Below are 24638 nucleotides of genomic sequence, written 5' to 3' on the forward strand. Positions count from 1 at the left end.
AAAGACGTCTATCAGAGCAGTGTATTCATAACTGGTCAATCCCTGTGTTTTTCCCACACACCAATAAGCTGTCCTTCTTCAGCACATCACATGAAACGCTGGAATTTGGTTTGATGAAAATGTTACATTGAATATTTGCGCAGTAAAACTTGTGACAATGCAGCAAGGCGTTAATGTTGCGAAGTTTCCTGCTCGTTTGAAGCGTCACACTCCAGTTCAGTAGGAAGCGCTACCGCTCCATTACACAAAGCAGCAGCAGCATCTCGTGTGATCTTTGGCGTCTGTTTGAGTTGATTTGCGGTGTGCCCGACTGGATTTACTCACATCGGCTGTCGGAAGTGTGCAAAGTTGTTTGCGCTTTTCAAATTTGCGTGTTTAGTGCATATTTTGCATGCATCGGTCTCGATATTTGTGCGCATCTGGTTCAGATTGAGGCTCTTAGGGTTTGTAAGTATTGATAATATTGTACAGTATGGGTCCGAAACAGAGCAGTCCGTCCGTGGGGGTTCGGGTCCGAGCTTACTCCGGTTTCGATTTGTCCAACTCGGACGGGCAAGCTGCGATTCTGCGCTATTACGCGGGCGGTTTGACGGGACAGATCGGTGAACGGGTCCAGTATTCATCGCAAACACCCGGTTCGTTCATCCAGAGCGCCGTTATCCCGACCGGCGGCCGGAGAGATGAGCCAGACGGGCAGAGAGCGCTGCTGATCGGCTCCTTACCTGCACACCTCACACCTCACCTGCTGGACGGTAAGACGCTGGGCAAACTCCTGCTCATTAATATCATATAATGCATTTGACTATGAGATATATACGATCATTTAATGAATCTTGTTGACCTCACATGATGAATTAACTTATTTTATGACCTTATCACATGTTTCAAGTTTCAAGTTTCAAGTCTGCTTTATTGTCAATTCTTCCACATGTACAGCACATACACACAGAGAATTGAAATTGCGTTACTCTCAGACCCTTGGTGCATACAGATAACACTAACAGTAGAACATAAATACAGATATACTCGGCTCCTTACCTGCACACCTCACACCTCACCTGCTGGACGGTAAGACGCTGGGCAAACTCCTGCTCATTAATATCATATAATGCATTTGACTATGAGATATATATGATCATTTAATGAATCTTGTTGACCTCACATGATGAATTAACTTATTTTATGACCTTATCACATGTATTGTGATATATTGATATATTATTGACCATATGGTTATTATATGGTCATATAATGCCAATAAATCAATAATAATATATATTATATTATAATGTAGCTTATTAGTCTTATTTGATTATACAACTTTTTTATATGATATCATGCATAGTCGTATGCATTATAATGAATCCTATTCACCTTATATGATGAATATATGTTTTTATAATAATCACAAGCTCACATGTGTATTATGATCATTTATAATGTGGGTTATTGACCATATCTCATGATTAGTCCATACACATTAGAATGAGGCTTGTTGGCCTTATATGATTATTCAGCTTTTTAATATGTAAAACATAGCCGCATTATAATATATGCAATATATACGTATGCAAAATATTCATTATAATATATTGTAATGAATCTTGTTGAACTTGATGAATGATCACAAGTAATCGCAACTATATAACTTGCACTATTGAGGTATTATAATGTTGCTTTTTGTCCTTAAATGATTATTCATCTTTTTATATGACAATATAATAGTGATATATTATAATATAATATATTATAATATTATAATTAATCTCGTTGAAACATCTTTTTTTGCCAGCACCTGACCAATTAATACTAGCACTTACCTATTCTATTCTATTCTATTCTATTCTATTTGCTGTAATTTATTTAAACTAAAAACACCTTGCTATGTGTACTGTGCTACTGCTAACTGAGACTTGTCACATCACTTGTGTACTGTTGCTCTCTTTTTGGTCTGATTGCTTCTATTCTATTCTATTGCTTCTAAAGCGTCTGCTGAATGATTAAATGTAAATGTAATTATGAATTACCTTATTATATGACCTAATAATACATATTTGAACTTGTTGTGATAATATATTATAATGTAGATTATTGACCATATATTGTTTTTCGGATAATGTCAATAAGTCCATAAATGTATAACAGTTTATTTTATTGGTGTTATATGATTATTCATCTTTTTCTAAGACAATAACATAGTTGTATGCATTATAATATATAATAATGAATCGTGTTGACTTTATATGATGTATCATCTTATTATATGGCCTTATCATAATCAAGCTCATATATGTGTTATGGTATATTATAATGTATCAGTCATTTAATTAGGTCATTTAATGCAGATTATTGATGAAATCATAAGATTATGGTATGGTTATATAATGATGCCAGTAATCCCATATATGGCCATACATTGATTTTATTATAATGTACCTCACTGGTTCTGTATGATTACTTGATTATATGACAGTATCATACTTAATGTATCCTATTGACATCTTATTTGATTATTACACTGTAAAAAATGACCGTGAATTTAACGGTAAAAGAATGTAAAAATGCTACAGTAAAAACCTGTTAAATGGTTAACGGTAAATTCCCCTACTATATACGGTGAAAAACTGTATTGGACATTACATGTATTGGACATCAATTTTACGGTAGTATACCGTTTTTGGAAGTGAAAAATACCGTATAATTTACAGTGAATACCCGTAAATTGACATTCCCAGAATTCCCTGCGTTACATTTCAAATTTGATGTTTTTTTGTTGAAATAACTATGTTTCTTCTTAGTTTTTTCTTATCAGTTTTGTATATTAGGGTTGTGTGTTACACCTAATGTTGTTAAATGAATGTTTATTGCATTATTTCAGTTTCATGTGTGTTACCATGATGGTGTTTAGCGTTTGTGTGAATGACACTGTGCACCTTCTATATATGTTATTATTTAAAAGCTGCTTGTGATGGGCTTTGGTTCATTGTGTGACTTTCTCATCACCACCTGCATTTGGTGGTTATCAGTGTATTACAAAGGTACAAAACAGATTTCAGTACTTTAATAGGTTGGTATATTAACATGATATCAGTTAATGAAATTACGGTATTTAACTGTAAATTTAAGGTAAAACCTAAAACGTTGCTACCGTATTTTTTACGGTAAAATTCCGGCAACCACAGCTGCCGGTTTTTTACCGTAAATTTTACGGAATTTTTTTTACAGTGTAGGAGCTTATTATAATAAGGTCATCTGTGCATTATACTGTATTTTTATTTGATGTAGGGATAGATTTCAAATGCATGATTGAGTGTTGTTTTATGGCTTATGCGTTGATGGTTTTATAATTGATAAATGTGTGTGTTTCTGCACATCATGCTCTGAATGGCCTGTGATCAGAACTGTACGGTGACTGTTGATTTGTTGTGGATATTTTATGGTAACTAAACACAGAGACTTCCTTATCCAGGAATAAGACTACATGGAAATGTGGTCCTTTAACATTCCTGATGTGTTTATGTGGGTTGAAATAGGTGATATAATGCTAATGAATGAATACTTTGTTGTCTCTTCAATGCAAGATCTGTCTTTAGATAGTTTGCCTGAGAACTTGAAGGTCAAACTGCAATATTGTATTTTTGTGACCTTTGAGTGGCAATAAACATCAAGCATTAAGAGGGTTTGGTGAGAGGTTCCAGATTTGATCTTATAGAGATAATGACAGGTTGTATTAAATAAACCATCCTTGATAGTAGGTCAGATTGATAAGAATCAGGAGGGAAATTTTGCTGATGGGTAACAGATGTGTGAACATGGGAGAAAAACGTCTGTCAGTCATATTTGTTAGCAAGACATTTATGAGCCATAGTTCCTGTTGAAATCCTTTTTATGAATCATGTTTGCGTTAACTGAGCAAGTGTTTGATGTTATGAGGCACAGTCTGACATATAATTCTATAAAATAATTTAAAAAAGAATAGCACCCTTAAAACATTTTTCTGCTATTGCAGTTGCAGCATCAAACAGAAAAACAAAATGACTGATAGAATAGTGCGTTGGAAGTGTCGCAGTGTTTATACTTTTCATGGAAATCAACCCACAAATGGTGTACTTATAGCTGGGATAGCAAAGACTGAAGGGACATTCTGCTCTTTGTGTCAATGCACATGATTTGGGTCAAATTGGAGTGTGAAGGTTAAAGCGCAGGAGGCATGTGTGTGTCATGTGGCTGCTGCAGTGTGTTCAGTTAGATAAGTCTGTTCTTTTAATAATATTTGTTGCTGTGTCCGTTCACATCATGAGCTTAAAGTGTTTTCAGAAATATGAAAATTTGGACAATATAAGTTACAGAGAACACAAACAGAATGTGCATTAACCGAATTTTAACCGAAATATCTTAAGGTATTTCTAAGTGCAGTTCTTAAGTTCTCAAATATATTTTTAAGAATATTTTTGGAATGAGTTGCCTCTGTCTATAAATCCTCTCCATGCCTCAACACTTTTACATTTGGCCTAAAAACTTTTTTATTTGCTTTGGCTTTCATTAAGTCTGAATATATGCTTTGGCTTTTGATTAAGTGAACGATATGTATTAAGGTGGACTTTTGTTGTGAAATGTGTTTTATTCATGTGTTTGTAAGTGTTTTTAGTGTTATTTTAACATTGCTATGTTCATGCTCTTAAGGTATTGTTTTAGTTTTATGCTATTTTTGTGTACAGAACTTCGGTCCATTCTTATGGTTTTGAAAGTTTTTTTTTTTTTTTATTCTTATGGTTTTGAAAGTGCTATATAAATAAAATGTTGAATATTTCTTAAGAAAAACATAAGAGGCTTGGTGTTTCTCTGATTTTATGGCAGTTCTTGAAAACTTGATCAACTCAATGAAAAATACCTCTGCAATACCTCAGAATAATAAGAGTGCAAACTATTTTTGTTGCATTTTCCATGACAGGGTTGTTGTTGTTGTTGTTGTTTTTAATGCTACATGAATTTTAAATGGTTATTTTGTGATCAATACTGCCAAAAATGGACAATTATTATGAATTATTAACTGAAACTTAATGAAAAATGAGGTCTCTATTTGACTTGATTTTGTAGAATTGTTGCTGAATTGCGAATTTCAGCAAAAACTCTCTTCATGCATAATAATAACTGACCAATCATTGGTGAGTACTCATCAGTACTCATGTACATCCTTAGCAAACAACCAAATATATTCATTAGACATCTTACCTTTGGGGAATTTAAGACAAGTTGGAGATGATCCTCCTAACATTAGGAGGTTATTTATGAAAAGTTTTAAGGACATTCCTTTTCAGGAATTAAAATTCTTAGGTTTATTAATTTATTTTAGAGCAATCAGAAGAAAAAAAAGATATGAAAATTCTTAAATGTTCTTGGGAATACAAAATAATCTTAACTTTATTCTTAAGGTAGAAAATAAGAAAATATCAGTTACAAAGAATTTTATTCTTAATGTGTCATGAATCTGGCTCCTGGGGCTCGTTCTTCATACGTCGCTTATTAAATCCGAGATGAAATGTCAAATCCAAGATGATATCATCGGGCTAATCAGGATCTGGCTAATTCGGTTCTTCAAACACACCTGTTGTTGATGATTAGTATGGCTGGATTGAGTTATCTGAGATAACTGCGCATTCATGGGTTGGTTTAAAAGGGGCTATGTATCGATACTCGAAACCAAGATCAGCAATGCAGCGATTGGCTGGCGGCAAGACAGCAACGTAATGACATCATATAATTAAAAAAGACACCTGATGAAAAACTTGACAAATTTTTGGACTTTTATAAGGAAACAGCCAAGCGAACAAAACTACATAAATGTTATAATAGATAAATGAAATGTGCACTGTTTTTATTTTATTTACATTTTTTACATGATTCCCAATTATTTATATTCACGATTTGTATTATTTGTACAGGCTTTACATTTTTATTTCAATGTAGTAATTAGCAATTCATTTAATTTTATATTTGAACAGATTTGTTACGTGACAGCATTAATTAAAGTTTCTTAAGGGTCAAGATCATGTTATCTGCATCTCCTGCGCTCCACCAAGCCACTCTCATAATAGCTCCCATCACTCAAATTAATGCACGACTCTACATTATCTGTATAGCATGTGTATAAGACTCCAAAACAATTATGAAGTAATAATTTTATGACGAATAAATCTTTCAGTGAGTAAAGCTGGCTGTGTCTGTAGTATTAAAGACTACACAACATTATTATATTATCTTTAAATTCATTTTTAAATTATTATTATTTTTAAATTATTGTCCCTGGAATAGTAGGGTACTCTTGTAATAAAGTAGCGGTGGTAGAGGACAGATTTTAAGTATAAATTCTGTTTAAAAAGATGCAATCTAATCCTGTTTACATGAAATAAGCTTGCTCCTGATCAGGTTTAAGCTTACAGGCCTGTTGCTATGACAGCAACTCTGGGATGAGCTTCGAAGAACCAAATAATCCAAGATCATGCCAAATCGTCAACAATCAAATCCAGCTAACTGAGTTAGCAACGTACGAAGAACGGGCCCCTGGTCTGATCTGATGTGCTCTGATTTATATATATGCCATATTAAACATACTCAAGATTGTTTTTATTGGGACAGCAGTGATCCTTAAGCAACCTTTGTCGTCATAACTCAAGCACGTGTTTCACTTTGACCTTTAACCGCCTGTCAGAGGAGAGTCAGATAAAGTTCCCTTTGATTCCACTGGGCCACAAACACATAAATGCACACGGCTCTGTCTTATTTTGGCTTCTTGTAAAAGCTGTTTGTGTCAGTATTCAGTCTGGAGATGCTGTCATGTGTCAGAAGGCCCCTCCCCATCAATGCACAGCTGACCTACCTTTTTTTTAATTATTTACTTCCCGTTAATGTTTTGTCAGTACAGACTGACACTGATAAACAGGTGTGTGTGTGTGTGTGTGTGTGTAACCAAGCACTTACAAGCATTTATACTCTCTCTCAGTGATAACATTTGCCCTGATTAACTAGTTCAGCGCATAGTGAGAGCAGCTGAGAAGATCGTTGGTGCCTCTCTCTTGACTTGACTAGTTAGTGATTGATGGGTCAAATCAAATTGGTAGTTTTGAACGAGTTCTCACTATTATTAAATATGAATGTGCAATGAACAGGAAACATGTTCAACACACCAGTTAAACTAACTAGTGAGGCTCTGCTGCGAATCTCAGTGCAAAAGTACTTCATTTTGATGTAAACGTACTTTTGTTTGGTGTTCAGTTTTTTCTGTCTATGCACATCACAAATGCATTGTGATTAATATGCTTTCAACGTAATGCTCTGTATTGTATTCTGTTGCATAACCAGGCAAAAGCATATTTTTGCATTGTGGAAATTGGGTGTTCAATGCACAGAATAATATGCAGCCTGTTACACTGATTTCTTTCAGCTTGTTGATGTTAAATGCATAATATATGCTGTATAGGAGTAAGAAAGGATTAATTACACTTCCTGTATGTCTATACTGATTCAAGCAGACCTTTGAATGCCTACAGAGATTTCTGTGTAATCATAATTCATAATGAACTTTACTTGAAATGAAACATGTTGGCAAATCCAGTTTTATAATCATTCAGCCATGTGCAGCACGACCACGTGCCATGAATTTTACGAATTAGATATTGTTCATATTGTGATAAACTGATAATGCACATTAAATAGACGAGATCACAACATTTCCAAGATTGCTTTTTTTATAGCCATTTTTTTATAGGCACAGGAACTAAATGCTGTGCGATTCTATAGTGGCCTACAGAATAAATATAGGAAAAATAAATTGAACAAATATAAGTTATGCATGATTTTTGTCTCTTCTGTTTGTTTCAGCTGGATTTGACTGTCCCGTCTGCTCAAAGTTTGTCTGTTCTGATGAAATGGATGTTCATTTGCTCATGTGTTACTCCAAACCCAGACTCCATTATAATGGTAAGAATAATCTTCACTGTCACACACTGACCGCAGCAGGTCACTCTCTTTCTGTCCAGTTAGATCATTGGCCTGTTCATGCACTCTTGGGCTCTCAAACAGAAAAACCAAAAAAACCTGAGATTATTTCCTGCTGGACAGCTATTAGCTCCACTGACAAACTTGTTTTTGTCCTGCACCATCTATTTTAATGCTGATTTGTTTTGTTGTGTAACAGCGCCCCGTGTGTCATCAGCTGCTGCTCTGAGCTTCTCTGATGCTGATAGTGATGTTGTGATGTTTTCTCTTTCTGTAGATGATGTTTTGTCCCGGGACTCTGGCGAGTGTTCGATATGTCTGGATGACATGGTTCAGGGGGACACCATCGCTCGACTGCCCTGTCTCTGTGTCTACCACAAAGGGTTTGAGAAACATTCACTATCACAGTCATACACACACACATACCTGCTGTCGTCTGTGGAAATCAGCTCATCTTCTGCTCCTCCAGGTGTATTGATGAATGGTTTGAGGTTCATTTGCTCCTGTGTTACTCCAAACCCAGACTCCATTATAATGGTAAGAATAATCTTCACTGTCACACACTGACCGCAGCAGGTCACTGTCTTTCTGTCCAGTTAGATCATTGGCCTGTTCATGCACTCTTGGGCTCTCAAACAGAAAAACCAAAAAAACCTGAGATTATTTCCTGCTGGACAGCTATTAGCTCCAAAGGGTTTGAGAAACATTCACTATCACAGTCATACACACACACATACCTGCTGTCGTCTGTGGAAATCAGCTCATCTTCTGCTCCTCCAGGTGTATTGATGAATGGTTTGAGGTCAACAGGTTGTGTCCAGAACATCCCACAGATTAACATTAAAACAGGTCAGATGTTAGACAATTACATAAACAGAGTGGTGTCAGTAACCACCAATTAAAAAAAAAAAAAAAACTACTGTTTTTTTTTTCTATCTGCAGATGATTCAAATAAAGAGGAGCAGAAGAAAAGGGCACAGCTAATATTTTCTCCAGGATCTGACTCGCTTTGACACTAGATGATGAATCCATCACAATCTGAGACTTTTATGGACCTAGAACCTGCAAGCATGCGTATACTTTGCACAGTTCTGTTAGCAGACCTGAAGGCTGTTTTACAGTAATCTAGCTGCCATCTTTACCCATGAAACTCTTCAGAGATCAGATGGTGGGCTGCAGTACTGCTTCAGGTTAGAGTAACATAACAGTGGTTTCATGATCGATAACCACAAGATGGAACATATTTTCCCTAACAGGACTTTCTGTTGAACTGTTTTTAACCAAAGGAAGAGTTGTTTAGAAAAGACATGAATATAGTGGACGATGGCTGACAGAATGTGAGTAAAGGAAGAACATGAAAGACCTAATCAAAGATATTTTCTGTGCATGTAGATTTTTGAAATTATATTTAAAATAGATGAACCAGTTGTGAATGTTTTTGATAAATGCTGTTAATTTTTTTTCCCCAATGTGCTGCTGTGTATATAACAGGTACTAGTTACAAACAATATATATATATTAATCATATATAAATAAATTCAAAGGGCTCTGGAATGTAAAGATGTGTCATTTTCTACTTTGTTTCTAATAATAATGACCATTATTCTGTCCAACAACATTAGGTGTTTCTATACTATTTATTTGTATTGTGTGTGTGTGTGTGTTAACACAGAAAAAATAATAATATTGTGAAATATTATTACAATTTAAAAGAATGGTTTTCTATTTGAATATACTTTAAAATATAATTTATTTCTGTGAATTTTCAGCATCATTACTCCAGTCTTCAGGGTCACATGATATTTCAGAAATCATTCTAATATGCTGATTTATTATCAATATTAGAAACAGTTTTGCTGCTTCATATTTTTTTTAAACCTGTGATACTTTTTTCAGGATTCTTTGATGAATAAAACATTAAAAAGAACAGCATTTATTCAAAATATAATTTTTTGTAACAATATACACTACCGTTCAAAAGTGTGGGGTCAGTTTTTTTTGTGTGTGGATGCGTTAAATTGATAAAAAGTGATAATAAAGACTTACATTGTTTTAAAAGATTTCTGTTTTAAATAAACGCTGTTCTTTTTTAGCTCTATTCATCAAATAATCTCGAAAAAAGTATCACAGGTTCCAAAAAAATATTAAGTGGCACAACTGTTTCCATTGATAATAAATCATCATATTAGAATGATTTCTGAAGATCATGTGACACTCAAGACTGGAGTAATGGTGCTGATGAAAATTCAGCTTTGCTTCACAGAAATAAATTATATTTTAAAGTATATTAAAATAGAATACCAGTATTTTAAATGGTAATAATATTTTACAATATTACTGTTTTTTTCTGTATTTTTGGTCAAATAAATGCAGCCATGATAAACAGAAGAGACTTCTTTAAAACACATTAAAAATCTTGCTGATCCCAAACTTTTGAACAGCAGTGTGTGTGTGTGTGTGTGTGTATGTGTATATATATATTATACAAGTTTTATCCGTACAGTCTTTTTATTTAATTTTGAAAACATCACGGAAGTATGAAATGATAGAAAGTCAATAGATGAACAAGTCTGATTCGACGTTTGCATTTTGGGATTTTGGGATCGGAGCTAGCCACAGAGTCACTTGCAGGCAGGGTTGCCCGGTCTTCACAAAAAAACCGCCCAACCGCGTTTCGAGGGGTAAAAATCATAGACTGTATAAAAACATGGACGTAGTGTCCGTGACGTCACCCGTAGGTTCCAGAAGAGCGTTTTTGAAGCTCAAAGTGGGCGGAGCCGGCCGTCGCCATCGTGGTAGCGCGTCACCGCGCGTCACTCCCGGATAATCGAAAATGGGCAAAAAGGCGGGGGTTATAAGGAAAACGCTTACATGGCTTAATGCATTAAAACAGTGCTTGTCTGTACATAGTATGATTTATTAATCATGTTCTCACTGAGTTTCGTCTTTTAAAAACAGTTTTAATCGGTTTTAATTCATTAAGCCACGTTAAGAGTTCTTACAGCCTAACGGTTTTCTATGGGAGGAAAACGCTTAACGAGTAACGTTAATTACAGGCCTAACGTTACAGCTAATCACAGTCTGTCAGATTCTGGAGTGTAGTAGAGTTTTGAATAAAATTATAAAGAATAAATAAATTAATAAATAAAATTACATTACAATATCACTAACCGGAAAAAATGGATCCCAGACTTGGATGGTCTGTTAGTACAATTAACCGCACAACAAGACATTTTATTTGATCATTTTAAGAAATAATCACGAAAATAACCCATAGACTGAATAAAACAAAAGCAGAAACACGGCAGAGATGCCAAGTTCAGCGGCTGATAGGGCAATCCACCTGTCACTCAAGTGGCCACGCCCTTAATTATGCATAACTTTAAGGCTTAATATAATTTAAACGGATGAGTTATAAAAAATTCACCCCCCTCACAGTTGCCATGAAGAGCAAAATTAGCTATATAGACCAAAATCATTTTTTGAACCAGGCTGTAAACATGTTTTTTTCTGCTGTAAATTTGGGCATTTTAACATGGGGAGTCTATGGGATTGACTCCCTTTTGCAGCCAGCCTCTAGCGGCCAGTCGATGAATTACAGTTTAAGTCACTTCCGTGTTGGCTTCACCAGAGAGAGCGGGAGGTGCCGCTAGGTAAAAATACACGTTTTTTTATTTTTTGGCGTTGTTCCCCTGGTAAAATTCGCATTCCAGGGGCTAAATATCACGTTATTGGGGTCGCTTCAAACCGCCGACATGAAAAACAACCCGCGGCAACAGTGTTAAAATAGCCCAATTACGCCGGAAAACCGAAGACTTGGCAACATTGCTCGCAGGTAGATCCTGTAATCCGAGAAAAGAACTCGTGTTTTTCCGTGTGGGCTCGGCCATCGCTATCTCTCGTGCGCACAGAGCATGCGCACCAATCAGTGGAACACGTTATGATGGTATGTACAGCATAGGAAAGAGAAAGAGATCGACTTAAAGATGAATTACAATCCTTAGGAGTTAAAGAATTTTCATTAAGTAGTATCCTGAATGATGGTCCAAATGCAGGAAAACAAATAAGTGCAGTCATGAGATTTCTTAAGAATTGTGGAATAATGAACAGAATTTAAGATTTAGGTGAGTACATTCTCTTCACACTCCATCACAGTAGGTGGCGGTATGCACCTATGAAGTTGGTTCGCAACCCGCCATAAAACCAAAAGAAGAAGAAGAGCATGCGCACCACTCTACTGCTTTTTCCGTTACTGTCAAATGTCAAACAACCAAATGCGTTAGCCAATGACATACGACGAAAAGTAAGTGTTATAAAAATGTCAAAAGTCTTATTATTAATAATGTACAACGATGATTTTAACAGAAAATCCCGAGACTGAAAGTGAAGATATTTCTGTAAATCTTTCCATTCGTTAAAGATGTCAAGAACATCGAGTTGTCGTTTTTCCACGTTTTATATTATTACGATAACAAGTTTTATACAGAAATGTTTATAAAAAAGTTTTATATTATTACGAACGTATTCGTGCAGAACCTAATACATATTAATGAGTTTAAAAGTTCATAGCCTTTTAAATGACTGTTGCTTAAAACTTTGTGAGGTACTGAACTCTAACTTAACTTGTCTCCCTAATAAGTGAACTACATTTGAAAAGTGGGGATATGAGCTGGATTTTGTTTACGTGCGCCATTTTACACCCAGACTGAAGATTCAAAGTGTCAAATACTAATGTAATAACGTCTAATAGTAATGTTTATCGTTCCTTAAAGTTGCATTTCGACCAAGTATTAAAATGTGACGCATGAAAGTGACTTCTTGGTTAAGTAGCCTACTCCATGGTTAGTTAAAATAACTTGAGGATGGTGCACATACAAGTTAACGTTCAAGAAACTGTGTTGTAACCATTCTGTAAATTCACATCCCAGCCTACCAGATTATAAATTATAACTGAACTGTTGACATTATCTCAGAATTGTAATTTTTATTTTATTTTTTTGCCACATTCATCTTTTAAGTAATAAGCATTCACCAATGAAATAAGAAGAATGAGATTTCAAATATGAGATTTCAGTGTTTGTAAACTTCTAACAGACCGGTAAGGACAGGTGTCTGTTAAATCTTCCTCTGTCTTCATTAACACTAATTTACAGGTAATGATAACAAATGATATACGTTGTTAGTCACTTTGTCTTAACTAGTGTTTTTGACTCATCAGACTCTTACCCGTGCAGCTTCATGAAGACTGACTGAATCATGGAGGACACACAAACATTAAGCGATGGAGATTTCTCTCCTGGATGCAGGTACCTTAAAGTCTTCATATCATCCCAATCTTACTGAAAGACATTGTATGCCACATTACAGGGTGTTCGCCTTCTTTGGCAAGATGTTCTGAGTGGTCAATTCTATCATATACTGTCTGCCAATAATGGATGGATAGATGGGTGATCCTTGTGCAGTGGCATCACTTTTCAACATTTGTAAAGCTTGTCTGAGATAAGATTCCCTATATGAGGTTTATCTACAAGTAAAAACAACTATATGAATTCTTGTGTCTATTCTGATAAAGTAAAATCAGTGTGGAGAGATCAAACTCACCGGAGCCCAGCTGTGTGTCCATGAAGAGTGACGAGTCTATGGATATACCATTAAAATTTGCTGGAAGACACGCATCAACTGATCCGAGGTGTGACATTTCTGTCTGGATGAATAGATGATATTTAGCACTGTACAATGTACAGTTATATCAACTGTATATAATCTGTTCTTGTGTCTGTTCTATTATGACTGTTCTATTGTCTCTATTAAAGGAGATTGCAGAGGGAGCTAACAAACCAACCGGAGCCTAGCTATGTGTCCATGAAGAGTGATGAATCTATGGATATACCATTAAAATTTGCTGGAAGACACACATCAACTGATCCGAGGTGTGACTTTTCTCTCCGGATGGACAGATAGATAGATGACTTTCAGCAATGTACAGTTGTTTTAAGTGAGTAAAGTGACGTGTGGCCAATTATGGTGACCCATACTTGAAATTTGTGCTCTGCATTTAACCCATCCAAGTGCACAAACACAGTAGTGAGCAGACACACACTGTGAACACACACCCGGAGCAGTGGGCAGCCATATTGCTGCGGCGCCCGGGGAGCAGTTAGGGGTTCGGTGCCTTGCTCAAGGGTCTCACCTCAGTCGTGGTATTGAGGGTGGAAGAGAGCACTGGATATTCTCTCCCCCCACCGACAATTCCTGCCGGACCTGAGACTTGAACCCGCAACTTTCGGGTTATAAGTCCAACTCTAACCATTAGGCCACGACTGTCCCCATATCAACTGTTATATCACTGTATATAATCTGTTCTTGTCTCTATATTCTTTTATGACTTCTATTGTCTCTATTAAAGTCGATTCCAGAAAGAGCGATCAAACCAACCAGAGCCCAGCTGTGTGTCCATGAAGAGTGATGAATCTGTGGATATACCATTAAAATTTGCTGGAAGACACACATCAACTGATCCGAGGTGTGACTTTTCTCTCCGGATGGACAGATAGATGGATTGTTGACTTTCAGCACTGTACAATGTACAGTTGTTATATCAACTGTGTATAATCTGTTGTTGTGTCTGTTCTATTATGACTTCTATTGTCTCTATTAAAGTCGGTTCCAGAAGGAGCGATCAAACCAACCAGAGCCCAGCTGTGTGTCCATGAAGAGTGACGAGTCTATGGATATACCATTAAAATTTGCTGGAAGACACACATCAACTGATCCGAGGTACAACGTTTCTGTCTGGATGGACAGATAGATGGATTGATGACTTTCAGCATTGTACAATATAAAGTTGTCATATCAACTATATATCAATTATTCTTGTGTCAGTTCCATTATGATTTTTGTTGTTTCTATTGTCTTAAAGTCAATTTCAGAGAGAGCGATCAAATCCACTGGAGCCCAGCTGTGTGTCCATGAAGAGTGACGAATCTATGGATATACCATTAAAATTTGCTGGAAGACACACATCATCTGATCCGAGGTACAACATTTCTGTCTGGATGGACAGGTGACATTTAGCATTGTTCAATGTACAGTCTCTAATCTCACTAGGTAAGTAATCTGACTAGTTAAAAGTATTTTTATATTTTGATTACAATACATAATGCTGGTACATGTATTCTGTTACTCCCCAAATTGTCTATAATATCAACTATATTTTATTATATTATTGTATGATTATTAAAGTCCATTTCACAGGGAGAAATCAAGCCCACAAGAGCAGAGATGTAAGTCCATGGAAGGAGACCAGTCTAGGGCAATGCTTGTAACAAATAAGGGAGAATCTATTCTGAGGTACAGCATTTCTTTATAGATAGTAGAATTTCTTTGTCTATCACTCTCTGCTGAAATCTGTTTAACCTTTAATTGGTGCCAGATTCAAATCAAATCTGCTGAAGAAGTTTCAGTGTCTGTATGAAGGAACAGCGACGCAGGGAAACCCAACACTCCTGAATGAGATCTACACAGAGCTCTTCATCGCAGAGAGTGAAAGTGGAGAGATCAGTAATGAGCATGAGGTGAGACAGATTGAGACACAATCCAGGAGAGCAGCAACAGAGGACACAGCAATCAAATGCAGAGACATCTTTAGACCTTTACCTGGACAAGACAAAGCCAACAGAACTGTGCTGACAAAGGGAGTCGCTGGCATTGGAAAAACAGTCTCTGTGCAGAAGTTCATTGTGGACTGGGCTGAAGAGAAAGAGAATCAGGATATCCAGCTCATATTTCCACTTCCTTTCAGAGAGCTCAACTTGATGAAGAACAAAACACTCCGTCTTTCAGATCTTCTTCATATCTTTTTCCCTGAAACAAAACAAATAGAAATATCCAGTGGTGAATATAAAGTGTTGTTCATCTTTGATGGTCTGGATGAGTGTCGTCTGTCTCTGGACTTTAAGAGCAAAGTGAAACTGTGTAATATATCTGAATCAGCCTCAGTGGACGTGCTGCTGATAAACCTCATTGTGGGGAATCTGCTTCCCTCTGCTCTCATCTGGATCACCTCCAGACCAGCAGCAGCTGATCTCATTCCCTCTGAGTGTGTCCATCGAATGACAGAGGTACGAGGCTTCGATGATCCACAGAAGGAGGAATACTTCAGGAAGAGAATCAGTGATCAGAGTCTAGCCGATACAATCATCAGACACCTGAAGTCATCAAGGAGCCTCCACATCATGTGCCACATCCCAGTGTTCTGCTGGATCTCAGCCACTGTTCTTGAGAAGATGTTGAGTGAAGCAGAGAGTGGAGAGATTCCCAAGACTCTCACTCAAATGTACACACACTTCCTGATCATTCAGACCAACATCAAACATGAGAAGGACTATGAGAAGAAAGTTAAAGATGAAGACATGATTGTCAAACTGGGGAAACTGGCTTTTCAGCAACTTGTGAAAGGCAACCTGATCTTTTATGAGTGGAAAGTCTTCTGTTTTGTTCATCTGAGCATCCAGGAACATCTAGCAGCTCTATATGCACACCGCTCCTTTATAAATGACAACATCAGTGTCTTTGACCAAACTAAAGAAAGTCTGTTGTCTAAGGTTTTAAATGAGAAGAAATGTAATTTAATATCTGAGCTGCATCAGAGAGCTGTGAATAATGCCTTAAAGAGTAAGAATGGACATCTGGATCTTTTCCTGCGTTTTCTTCTGGGTCTATCATTGGAGTCCAATCAGACTCTCTTACGAGCACTACTGCCACAGACAAGAAGCTGCTCCTACAACAAAGAGGAAACAATTCAGTACATTAAACAAAACATTAGGCAGAATCGCTCTCCAGAGAGATCCATGAATCTGTTCCACTGTCTGAATGAATTGGGTGATCTTTCACTGATGCAGGAGATCCAAGATTATCTGAAATCTGGAAAAATAGGAGAAACCAAACTCTCCTCTTCACAGTGGTCAGCTCTGGTTTATGTGTTGCTGACATCAGAGCAGGAGATGGATGTTTTTAAACTAAAACATTTTATTGGAGCCCAAAATACAGCAGATGATGTTCTTCTGAAGCTGCTGCCTGTGGTTAAAGAATCCAGATTTGCTTAGTAAGTCACACTGACAACAATCACTACACTGATTAAACTTGATCACATTTTTTATTTTAAAGGAATAGTTCACACAAAAATGAAAATTCTGTCATTAATTACTCACCCTCATGTCGTTCCAAACCCGTAAGACCTTCGTTCATTTTCGGAACACGAATTAAGATATTTTTGAAGAAATCCAAGAGCTTTCTGACCCTGCATAGACAGCAACACAACTGAAGCGTTCCCAGGCCCAAAAAGGTAGTAAGGACATTGTTAAAATAGTCCATGTGACATCAGTGGTTCAACCGTAATGTTATGAAGCTGCAAGTATACGTTTTGTGCGCAAAGAAAACAAAAATAAAGACTTTAGTCAACAGTTTCTTCTCTTCCAGATCAGTCTCCACCACCATTCACAACCACAAAGCATGTGTGTGATGCTGCTGACGCAGGTGCCGGCGTTCTGACATAGAACACGCATGCACTGCGCCTTGTTTAAAAGCAGAGGAATGCACTCGCATGCAAATAAATAAAGTCGTTATTTTTGTTTTCTTTGTGCAGATCACGCGCATACATTCAGGAATTAAGAAAATTTGGTCAACGCTGTCCTGTGATTTATCAGCTTAAAAACGGAAAAGTTACAGCATATTCTTTCTGTTTCTGAAGTAACTACCCTCAGCTTCGCCATAGTAGAGACGTTGCACAGACAAGTAAGCTAAGCGAATTAAGCAGTCATTTAATATGGACTTGGGCTAATTGTAGTGTTCCAATAAACCATGTTAAAACTATTCTTCTAGTATTATGCATTTATTTTTCGTTTAATATAATTTCTGAACAGAACTTTGATTTTTCAAGCATAGTGAAATAATTTAGCCATGGAGTAGTGTTTCTGATCAGTGGAGTGAGGAGTGGAGCGGGAGTGGGAAATGGTGAACTCGGAGCGGAGCTGGAGCGGAGTAATTATTGAATGCTTGGAGCGTAGAGGGGAAATTGTTGCCGCTCCACTCCGCTCACATACTCTGCTACACGTGCAAATCGGTGGGCGTGGCTAAACAGGCAGCGATGTAGAAGCAGGCGTTGATCTTCTGTGGAGGCGGGGTTTAGCCACACTATTAGGTCATAAAGTGGCACATTCCACAACCTGCCATTTTGACTGATTGGCTTCAATATAAGCTATTTTTAAACTAACAAGAAATTTTTGAGTTCTGAAACTTACAGGATGTTTTTGAAATACAATGACCTCTTAAATGTTAAAAGATCAAGGGAATTTAGATTTCTCAGTTCAAGACCCCTTTAATGATGTTTATGTGAATGTTTTACTTCCTCTATAAATCACGTTTGCAGTTCACACATTTATTCTGTAATTGCAGCTGGTGTGAGTTCACCATGCATCTCTAATCTGTACAGCTTGAGTTATTGTGGAATCACAGATGAAGGTTGTGCTGCTTTGGCTTCAGCTCTGAGATCAAACCCCTCACACCTGAGATGTGTGGATCTGACTGGAAACAATCTAGGAGCATCTGGAGTGAATCTGCTCTCTGATGGACTGAAGAATCCTCACTGTAAACTGGAGAATCTGTGGTAAGATTGTATAAATGTGTCAATATCTTCCTCCATTTTCTTCATATGCCCAATAATGAACAAAATAAACAAAAACTAAACAAGACTAAAAGATTGTAACTTTGAGGAGAGGTTGTGGCTAATAATAATTAATAGGCCGCCCATGCTTGCCATCATTTAAATAGTACTTCTGATTAGTCATCTACAGTTACCGATATAACCAGTTTGAAATGACCTTTGTCACTGACCAGCCAATTTGGCTACTACATTTTTAAGTTAGCAACGAATTAGAAATTCTACTAGGCAAAACAAAAATGGCAGAAATAAATTGATTGAAATATCCTAGATTTAAATATATTTGTTAAATCTGATTTTAAAACATGCAATCGCTTTCAGCTTTACGACAGTCAATCATTGCAGGTACCATTAAAATAAAATAAAATAATAAAACCAAAATAAAGGGAAAAAAATATTTTAATATGAGCAGCATTTATTCCATTGTAAACTCCAAATATAGCTCAAAAGTAATGTTTAATGGTAAAAATGTTGAACAGTAGCGGACAGGCTGTCAATTCATAAATAATCAGCTGTTTCATCACAGGAGTCAGGTTAACTCAATGTAGAGCCTCTCCTTTGAAATCCAGTCCAAAAAGTCAGCCCATTCTCACTCCAAGGCATCTGTTAATGCTAAATACAATCATGCCCCAAAATATATCATGATGAAAAAAATTCCCATTACCTTCACATCAGTATTGATGATTAGTGTTTCTCAATGAAAGCCATGAGTTTACCTGTGTGTATAGCAGTAAAGATGCTTTTTGTGCAAAAGTCTTGGACATGCGTAATTATTTAAGAAAAGGTTAAAAAGTGGCTCCAGCTGAGCGAAGTACTGCGTCTCAGACATCCGGACATCACATACTTCTTTACTCATGTTCTCAATTGTAAGGCTGCAGTCCAAAACTGAATCTAATCACCATACAGGCAAAAGTTCACTTCAAGAATGAACAAAGTGGGATCAATAATTTTGAATTAAGGTATTTGACAAAACAGCAAAAACAGAAAAGGAAAAGGCAATCAATGTTATTATTTCTCTATATGAAGCATAGACTTTATTCAAGCCACAAAACTGTGTGAATGGCTGTTCAAAACCATACAGACAGCAAATGAAGTCACCAGTGTTCATATTAATTTAGAGATGTACCTCTTTTTGTTTTGTTTGCAAATGTTGGAGGCTCATTTTAGGGGAAGAGCTCTAATAGCGAGGACATGCAAAGTGATAGAACATCATTTATGAATCATAGCCTGCCAAATTGATTATTGTGTTGATATGCATTACCTGCCATGGTCGATTTTCACCCACAGTTCAAACCCTCTATATAACAACCTAAAACCAAAAATGTACTCCCCAGTAGTGGCTCCTGACTGTAAATTTAGGTGGGGCAGATTCTGGGTCGTAGCGCTAATATATGAAAAACATTTTGTAAGCTTTATATTCTAATCTCTGAACACATGGCGACAAAATTTTGGCAGAGATGTCCTGTGGGTGGCGCTAATGTTGATTGACAGGCTCGAAGTAATGTTACACGCATAAAATGCTGTATAATAAATGCCTGGCTTAATATAGTATTTATCACCTCCAAATGTTGATTTAGAATGTTACAAGTTGTGGAGCAATTCGGGTGAGGAAAGAAGATCATAGGCCTATGTCTATTCTCAGAATAAACAAAACAAACACAACAGAACCATATAAAGGCTATTTATTCATGTGAGCACATTTAAACTAAAGGATTTAACGACTGTAAATTTAGGTGGGGCAGATTCTGGGTCGTAGCGCTAATATATGAAAAACATTTTGTAAGCTTTATATTCTAATCTCTGAACACATGGCGACAAAATTTTGGCAGAGATGTCCTGTGGGTGGCGCTAATGTTGATTGACAGGCTCGAAGTAATGTTACACGCATAAAATGCTGCATAATAATTGCCTTAATATAGCATTTATCACCTCTAAATGTTTATTTAGAATGTTACAAGTTGTGGAGCAATTCGGGTGAGGAAAGAAGACCATATGTCTCTTCTCAGAATAAACAAAACAACCACAACAGAACCATATAAAGGCTATTCATGTGAGCACATTTAAACTAAAGGATTTAACGTATAGCCTACTTTGTTAATTTGATCCACTACTCCACATAAAAAAAAAAACAGACATGCCAACTAGTTACTGACCTAATGCAGACACATAGCTGAAGTGGATTGATATCGTTGGTGGAGTGAGGTTCACGTAAGGTAACGTGAAAACAGGCCCGGATTGGCTAATTGGGAGCACCGGGAGGATTCCCGGTGGGCTGGTCTGTATTTTTGGCCGCGAGAGCCGGTGTTGTCATGGGTTGAAATATGGATGCTGTCCCTAGACTGCCTGCACTCATAGCAGCCCCACTCTTTTTATTTATTATTTTCTCGCAGCCCATATTATTATTTTCATAAGACCATATCAGTAACAAATTCTCAATTGATAATTAATCATTCTTTTTGCGCAAATCATTGTTTTATTTGCAGTGGCGGCTCGTGGGTTTTAAAATAGAGGAGGCACACTAATTGTATTGGTCTGGGATCCCTGCCGATTATTATTATTATAATTTGCTTAACCACTTTAAAATGGCTTTTTGGTTGCTTTTAGTCAGAAAACGTAAAGAAAACGACATACAGCAAGATAATATAATTTCACTTACCTGGCCTATCACTTGAAGCAAACATCCATCCCTTCTTAAAAGTCTGTGTTGAGTGGGAAATGGTGAACTCGGAGCAGAGTGATTATTGAATGATTGAAGCGCGGAGGGGAAATTGTTGCCGCTTCACTCCGCTCACATACTCTGGTCCACATGAACATGTTTGTGTATCTTGAAAAACATGGCTGCCATCGACCAATGAAGTTTGAGCGCCTACAGGTGCATCTCAATAAATTAGAATGTCGTGGAAAAGTTATGGGGTTATTCGGAATGAAATTCGGAATGAAACTCTGTGGGCCTGCTTTAGGCTACTCATGACCCTAAAGGTCTGTGAGAAACTTGAAAGACATCTGCCACTGCGGGGCTATATTGCATTTTTCTAGTGTGTAAACGATTGTATATTGCATGATTTTTCACACATACAATATTCATATCATATGTTAGATCTCATTCTGAACAACTTCAAGAACCACTGCTGTCAATTTTTTGTTAATTATTCAAGATTATTTAAAAAAACTTACTTTTGCGAACTAGTCCTAGTTTTTTTTTTTTTCTTTTGCTTAACCTCAAGAAAAAGAATGCAGTACAATTCCTTGGACTATAGGGGGGAAAAAGTTACATTTTACACTTTGGTTAGCTATAACAGGGTCATTTAGAAAATGAGCGTGGCCAAATATACGCAAAAGCCTATAATTCCTTAAAATCGAAAATTCACAAAATTAGGCGAGCACATGCAGCATATCATTCTAAAGAAGCTTGCCAACTTTTATTGGGATCGGACTATAGGTGGTGCTATAACAGGCAAAAATACATAAATTAAATATATATATAAAAAAAAAAAACATTAAAATGAAAAAAAAAACATTTCTTTGGTAAATTACCTGAAATTACAAAAATGCCCTTTTTAAATCATTGATTTAGGTGGTTGCAGGCTTGCTAAATAATATTTAATGTATTTTTTATGTGCTAAAATGCCTTAAAGTGCTTGAAGCCTTGTAATTGCTGCTTGCAGCTATATATATATATATTTTATTTATCTTTTTTTTTTAACTGAGTGTTGTGGCACAGACTCTGCCAATTAAGTCTCTTTTTCATATTTGTGAAGTTCCTGCTGATCTGAGCTGTAGATGCTGAACTGAGAGACTGAAGAGTGTCATTGTTCTCTACAGGTTGAGTAATTGTGGAGTCACAGATGAAGGTTGTGCTGCTCTGGCTTCAGCTCTGAGATCAAACCCCTCACACCTGAGAGAACTGTATCTGTCTAGAAATAAATTAGGAGACTCAGGAGTGAATCTGCTCTCTGATGGACTGAAGGATCCTCACTGTAAACTGGAAACACTGTGGTAAGATTGTATAAATGTGTAAAAAAAAATTTTACTTTTTCCTCTTATGAAGAATGAACAAAATTAATCCCAAAACTAAAAAAAGTGTCTGGTCCTATAATTGAAGATGTTTAATCGTTAGTTTAATCGGACAAAAAAAAAATCTTTCTTTGATATTGAAATGAACCTGCACTTTAGACTGGACCTGTTGAACATGCCATGGATTAAGTCTGTTTCTGATTGTGAAGTTGCTGCTTCTCTGAGCTGTGGATCCTGAACTGAGAGACTGAAGAGTGTCATTGTTCTCTACAGGTTGAGTAATTGTGGAGTCACAGATGAAGGTTGTGCTGCTCTGACTTCAGCTCTGAGATCAAACCCCTCACACATGAGAGAACTGTATCTCTCTGAAAATAAACTAGGACACACAGCAGTGAATCTGCTCTCTGATCTACTGAAGGATCTTCGCTGTAAACTGGAAACACTGTCGTAAGTTTGTATAAATGTGTCAACATTCTCTTTCATTTCCCCCTTACGATTTGTGAACAAAATTACTAATCAAGACTAAAATGTCCTTTCATATAACTGAAGAGGATGTTTAATAATTAAGAGATTGTCTGACATGGTAAAATGATCTTTACGGTAAGTATAAACATTGGATGATGTGTAAAGATGTTTTATCTCAAAGGTCTTCAACCCTGCTCCTGGGGATCCACTGTCCTGCAGAGTTTAGTTCCAACCCTAATCAAACTCACCTGAAACAGCTAATCAAGCTCTTCAGGTCACATTAAAATACACTTGCAGGTGTGCTGAAGCAGGTTGGAAAGAAACTTTGCAGGACAGTGGGGCGCCAGGAGGATGGTTGAAGACCCTTTATCAGCTTTATTTTGGGATACTGACATAAAAAACTTTTTTTTTTAATATATATATATATTTTTTATGATACTTAAATGAACATGCACCTTAGATTGGACTGGTTAATCATGCCGTGGATTGCATCTCTCTTTCTGATTTTGAAGTTCCTGATTATCTGAGCTGTAGATCTTGAACTGAGAGACTGAAGTGTGTTATTGTTCTCTACAGGTTGAATACATGTGGTCTCACACGTCAAGGTTGTGCTGCTCTGACTTCAGCTCGAAAATCCTCTTCACGCCTGAGAGAACTGAATCTGTTTGAAAATAACTAAGGGACTCATAACTAAGTTTTACTCTGGTCTGAAGGGTTTTTAACCATTATAACCTGAAGACACGTTTATAGTAAAAATTAAGTATATTAATGTTTCTTTTTATTTTGAAACAATACAATATTTCACTTTTATCATTGACTATACATGCACCCTGCGATTAAACGTTACCTCATGTGTAAACACAATATTTGGATCAAATTGATGCAGTTAAGCTCATAATTGCAGTAACCAATCATAGTAAATGATGTGGTATATGCTGATAATCGCAACAAACAGGCATCTTTTTTTAATCCTTATCTTCATCCAGAGATTGTGTAAAGATTATGATGGCAGCATAAGCAACCCCGCTTGCAGCGGCATTGCATCTAATTTGGATGTTCATCATAGCACTGTATAACCATCCAATACGTCCATAGAAATGTGTTTTGCATTCGACTGAAGTAGATTAAAACAGTGGCCTGTAACACAACTAATCTATGTGAGTTCATCATTTGTGATGTGCATTGGGATTTGTTAATTAACGGTGGTAAAGATAACCACACTTCTTAGTGATTAATCAGAATAATGAAAATTACCTTCCAGTTATGAGGCAATATTTGACTCCTTAGTGATTTGTTTGGGCATTTTTTTAACCTTTGCAATGGCGTTTCTCACCTTGTTAAAAGTATGTCATCCTTTATGTCAAATTAATTTATACTCATAAACTTTTTCAATTTTTATTAACAAATAACAATAAATTAAATTGGAATAATAAGACACAGTCAGGAT

The 24638-nt window shown here is 36.5% G+C and overlaps 2 protein-coding genes across 2 annotated transcripts; both read left to right on the top strand.

Annotated features, from left to right (window-relative positions):
• Positions 1-234: 234 nt before the first annotated feature.
• On the top strand, positions 235-9536 carry LOC107694762 (E3 ubiquitin-protein ligase ZNRF2-like). Its single transcript, XM_016494442.1, has 5 exons — positions 235-752; positions 7879-7977; positions 8273-8378; positions 8776-8844; positions 8938-9536. Exons 1-4 carry the CDS (start codon positions 473-475, stop codon positions 8831-8833), a joined length of 543 nt encoding a protein of 180 aa, XP_016349928.1. The 5' UTR covers positions 235-472; the 3' UTR covers positions 8834-8844; positions 8938-9536.
• A 2688-nt stretch (positions 9537-12224) lies between these two features.
• Positions 12225-24408, top strand: LOC107694763 (NACHT, LRR and PYD domains-containing protein 3-like). Its single transcript, XM_016494444.1, has 13 exons — positions 12225-12298; positions 13214-13301; positions 13568-13684; positions 13809-13925; positions 14402-14518; positions 14656-14772; positions 14915-15031; positions 15250-15345; positions 15428-17098; positions 18485-18658; positions 22535-22708; positions 23000-23173; positions 23768-24408. The coding sequence occupies exons 2-13, from the start codon at positions 13252-13254 to the stop codon at positions 23868-23870; spliced, it is 3027 nt and encodes a 1008-aa protein (XP_016349930.1). The 5' UTR covers positions 12225-12298; positions 13214-13251; the 3' UTR covers positions 23871-24408.
• The last annotated feature ends 230 nt before the right edge of the window (positions 24409-24638 follow it).

Source organism: Sinocyclocheilus anshuiensis, unplaced genomic scaffold (assembly GCF_001515605.1).
Source record: "Sinocyclocheilus anshuiensis isolate Anshui unplaced genomic scaffold, SAMN03320099.WGS_v1.1 scaffold1497, whole genome shotgun sequence".
NCBI classification, from domain to species: Eukaryota; Metazoa; Chordata; class Actinopteri; order Cypriniformes; family Cyprinidae; genus Sinocyclocheilus; species Sinocyclocheilus anshuiensis.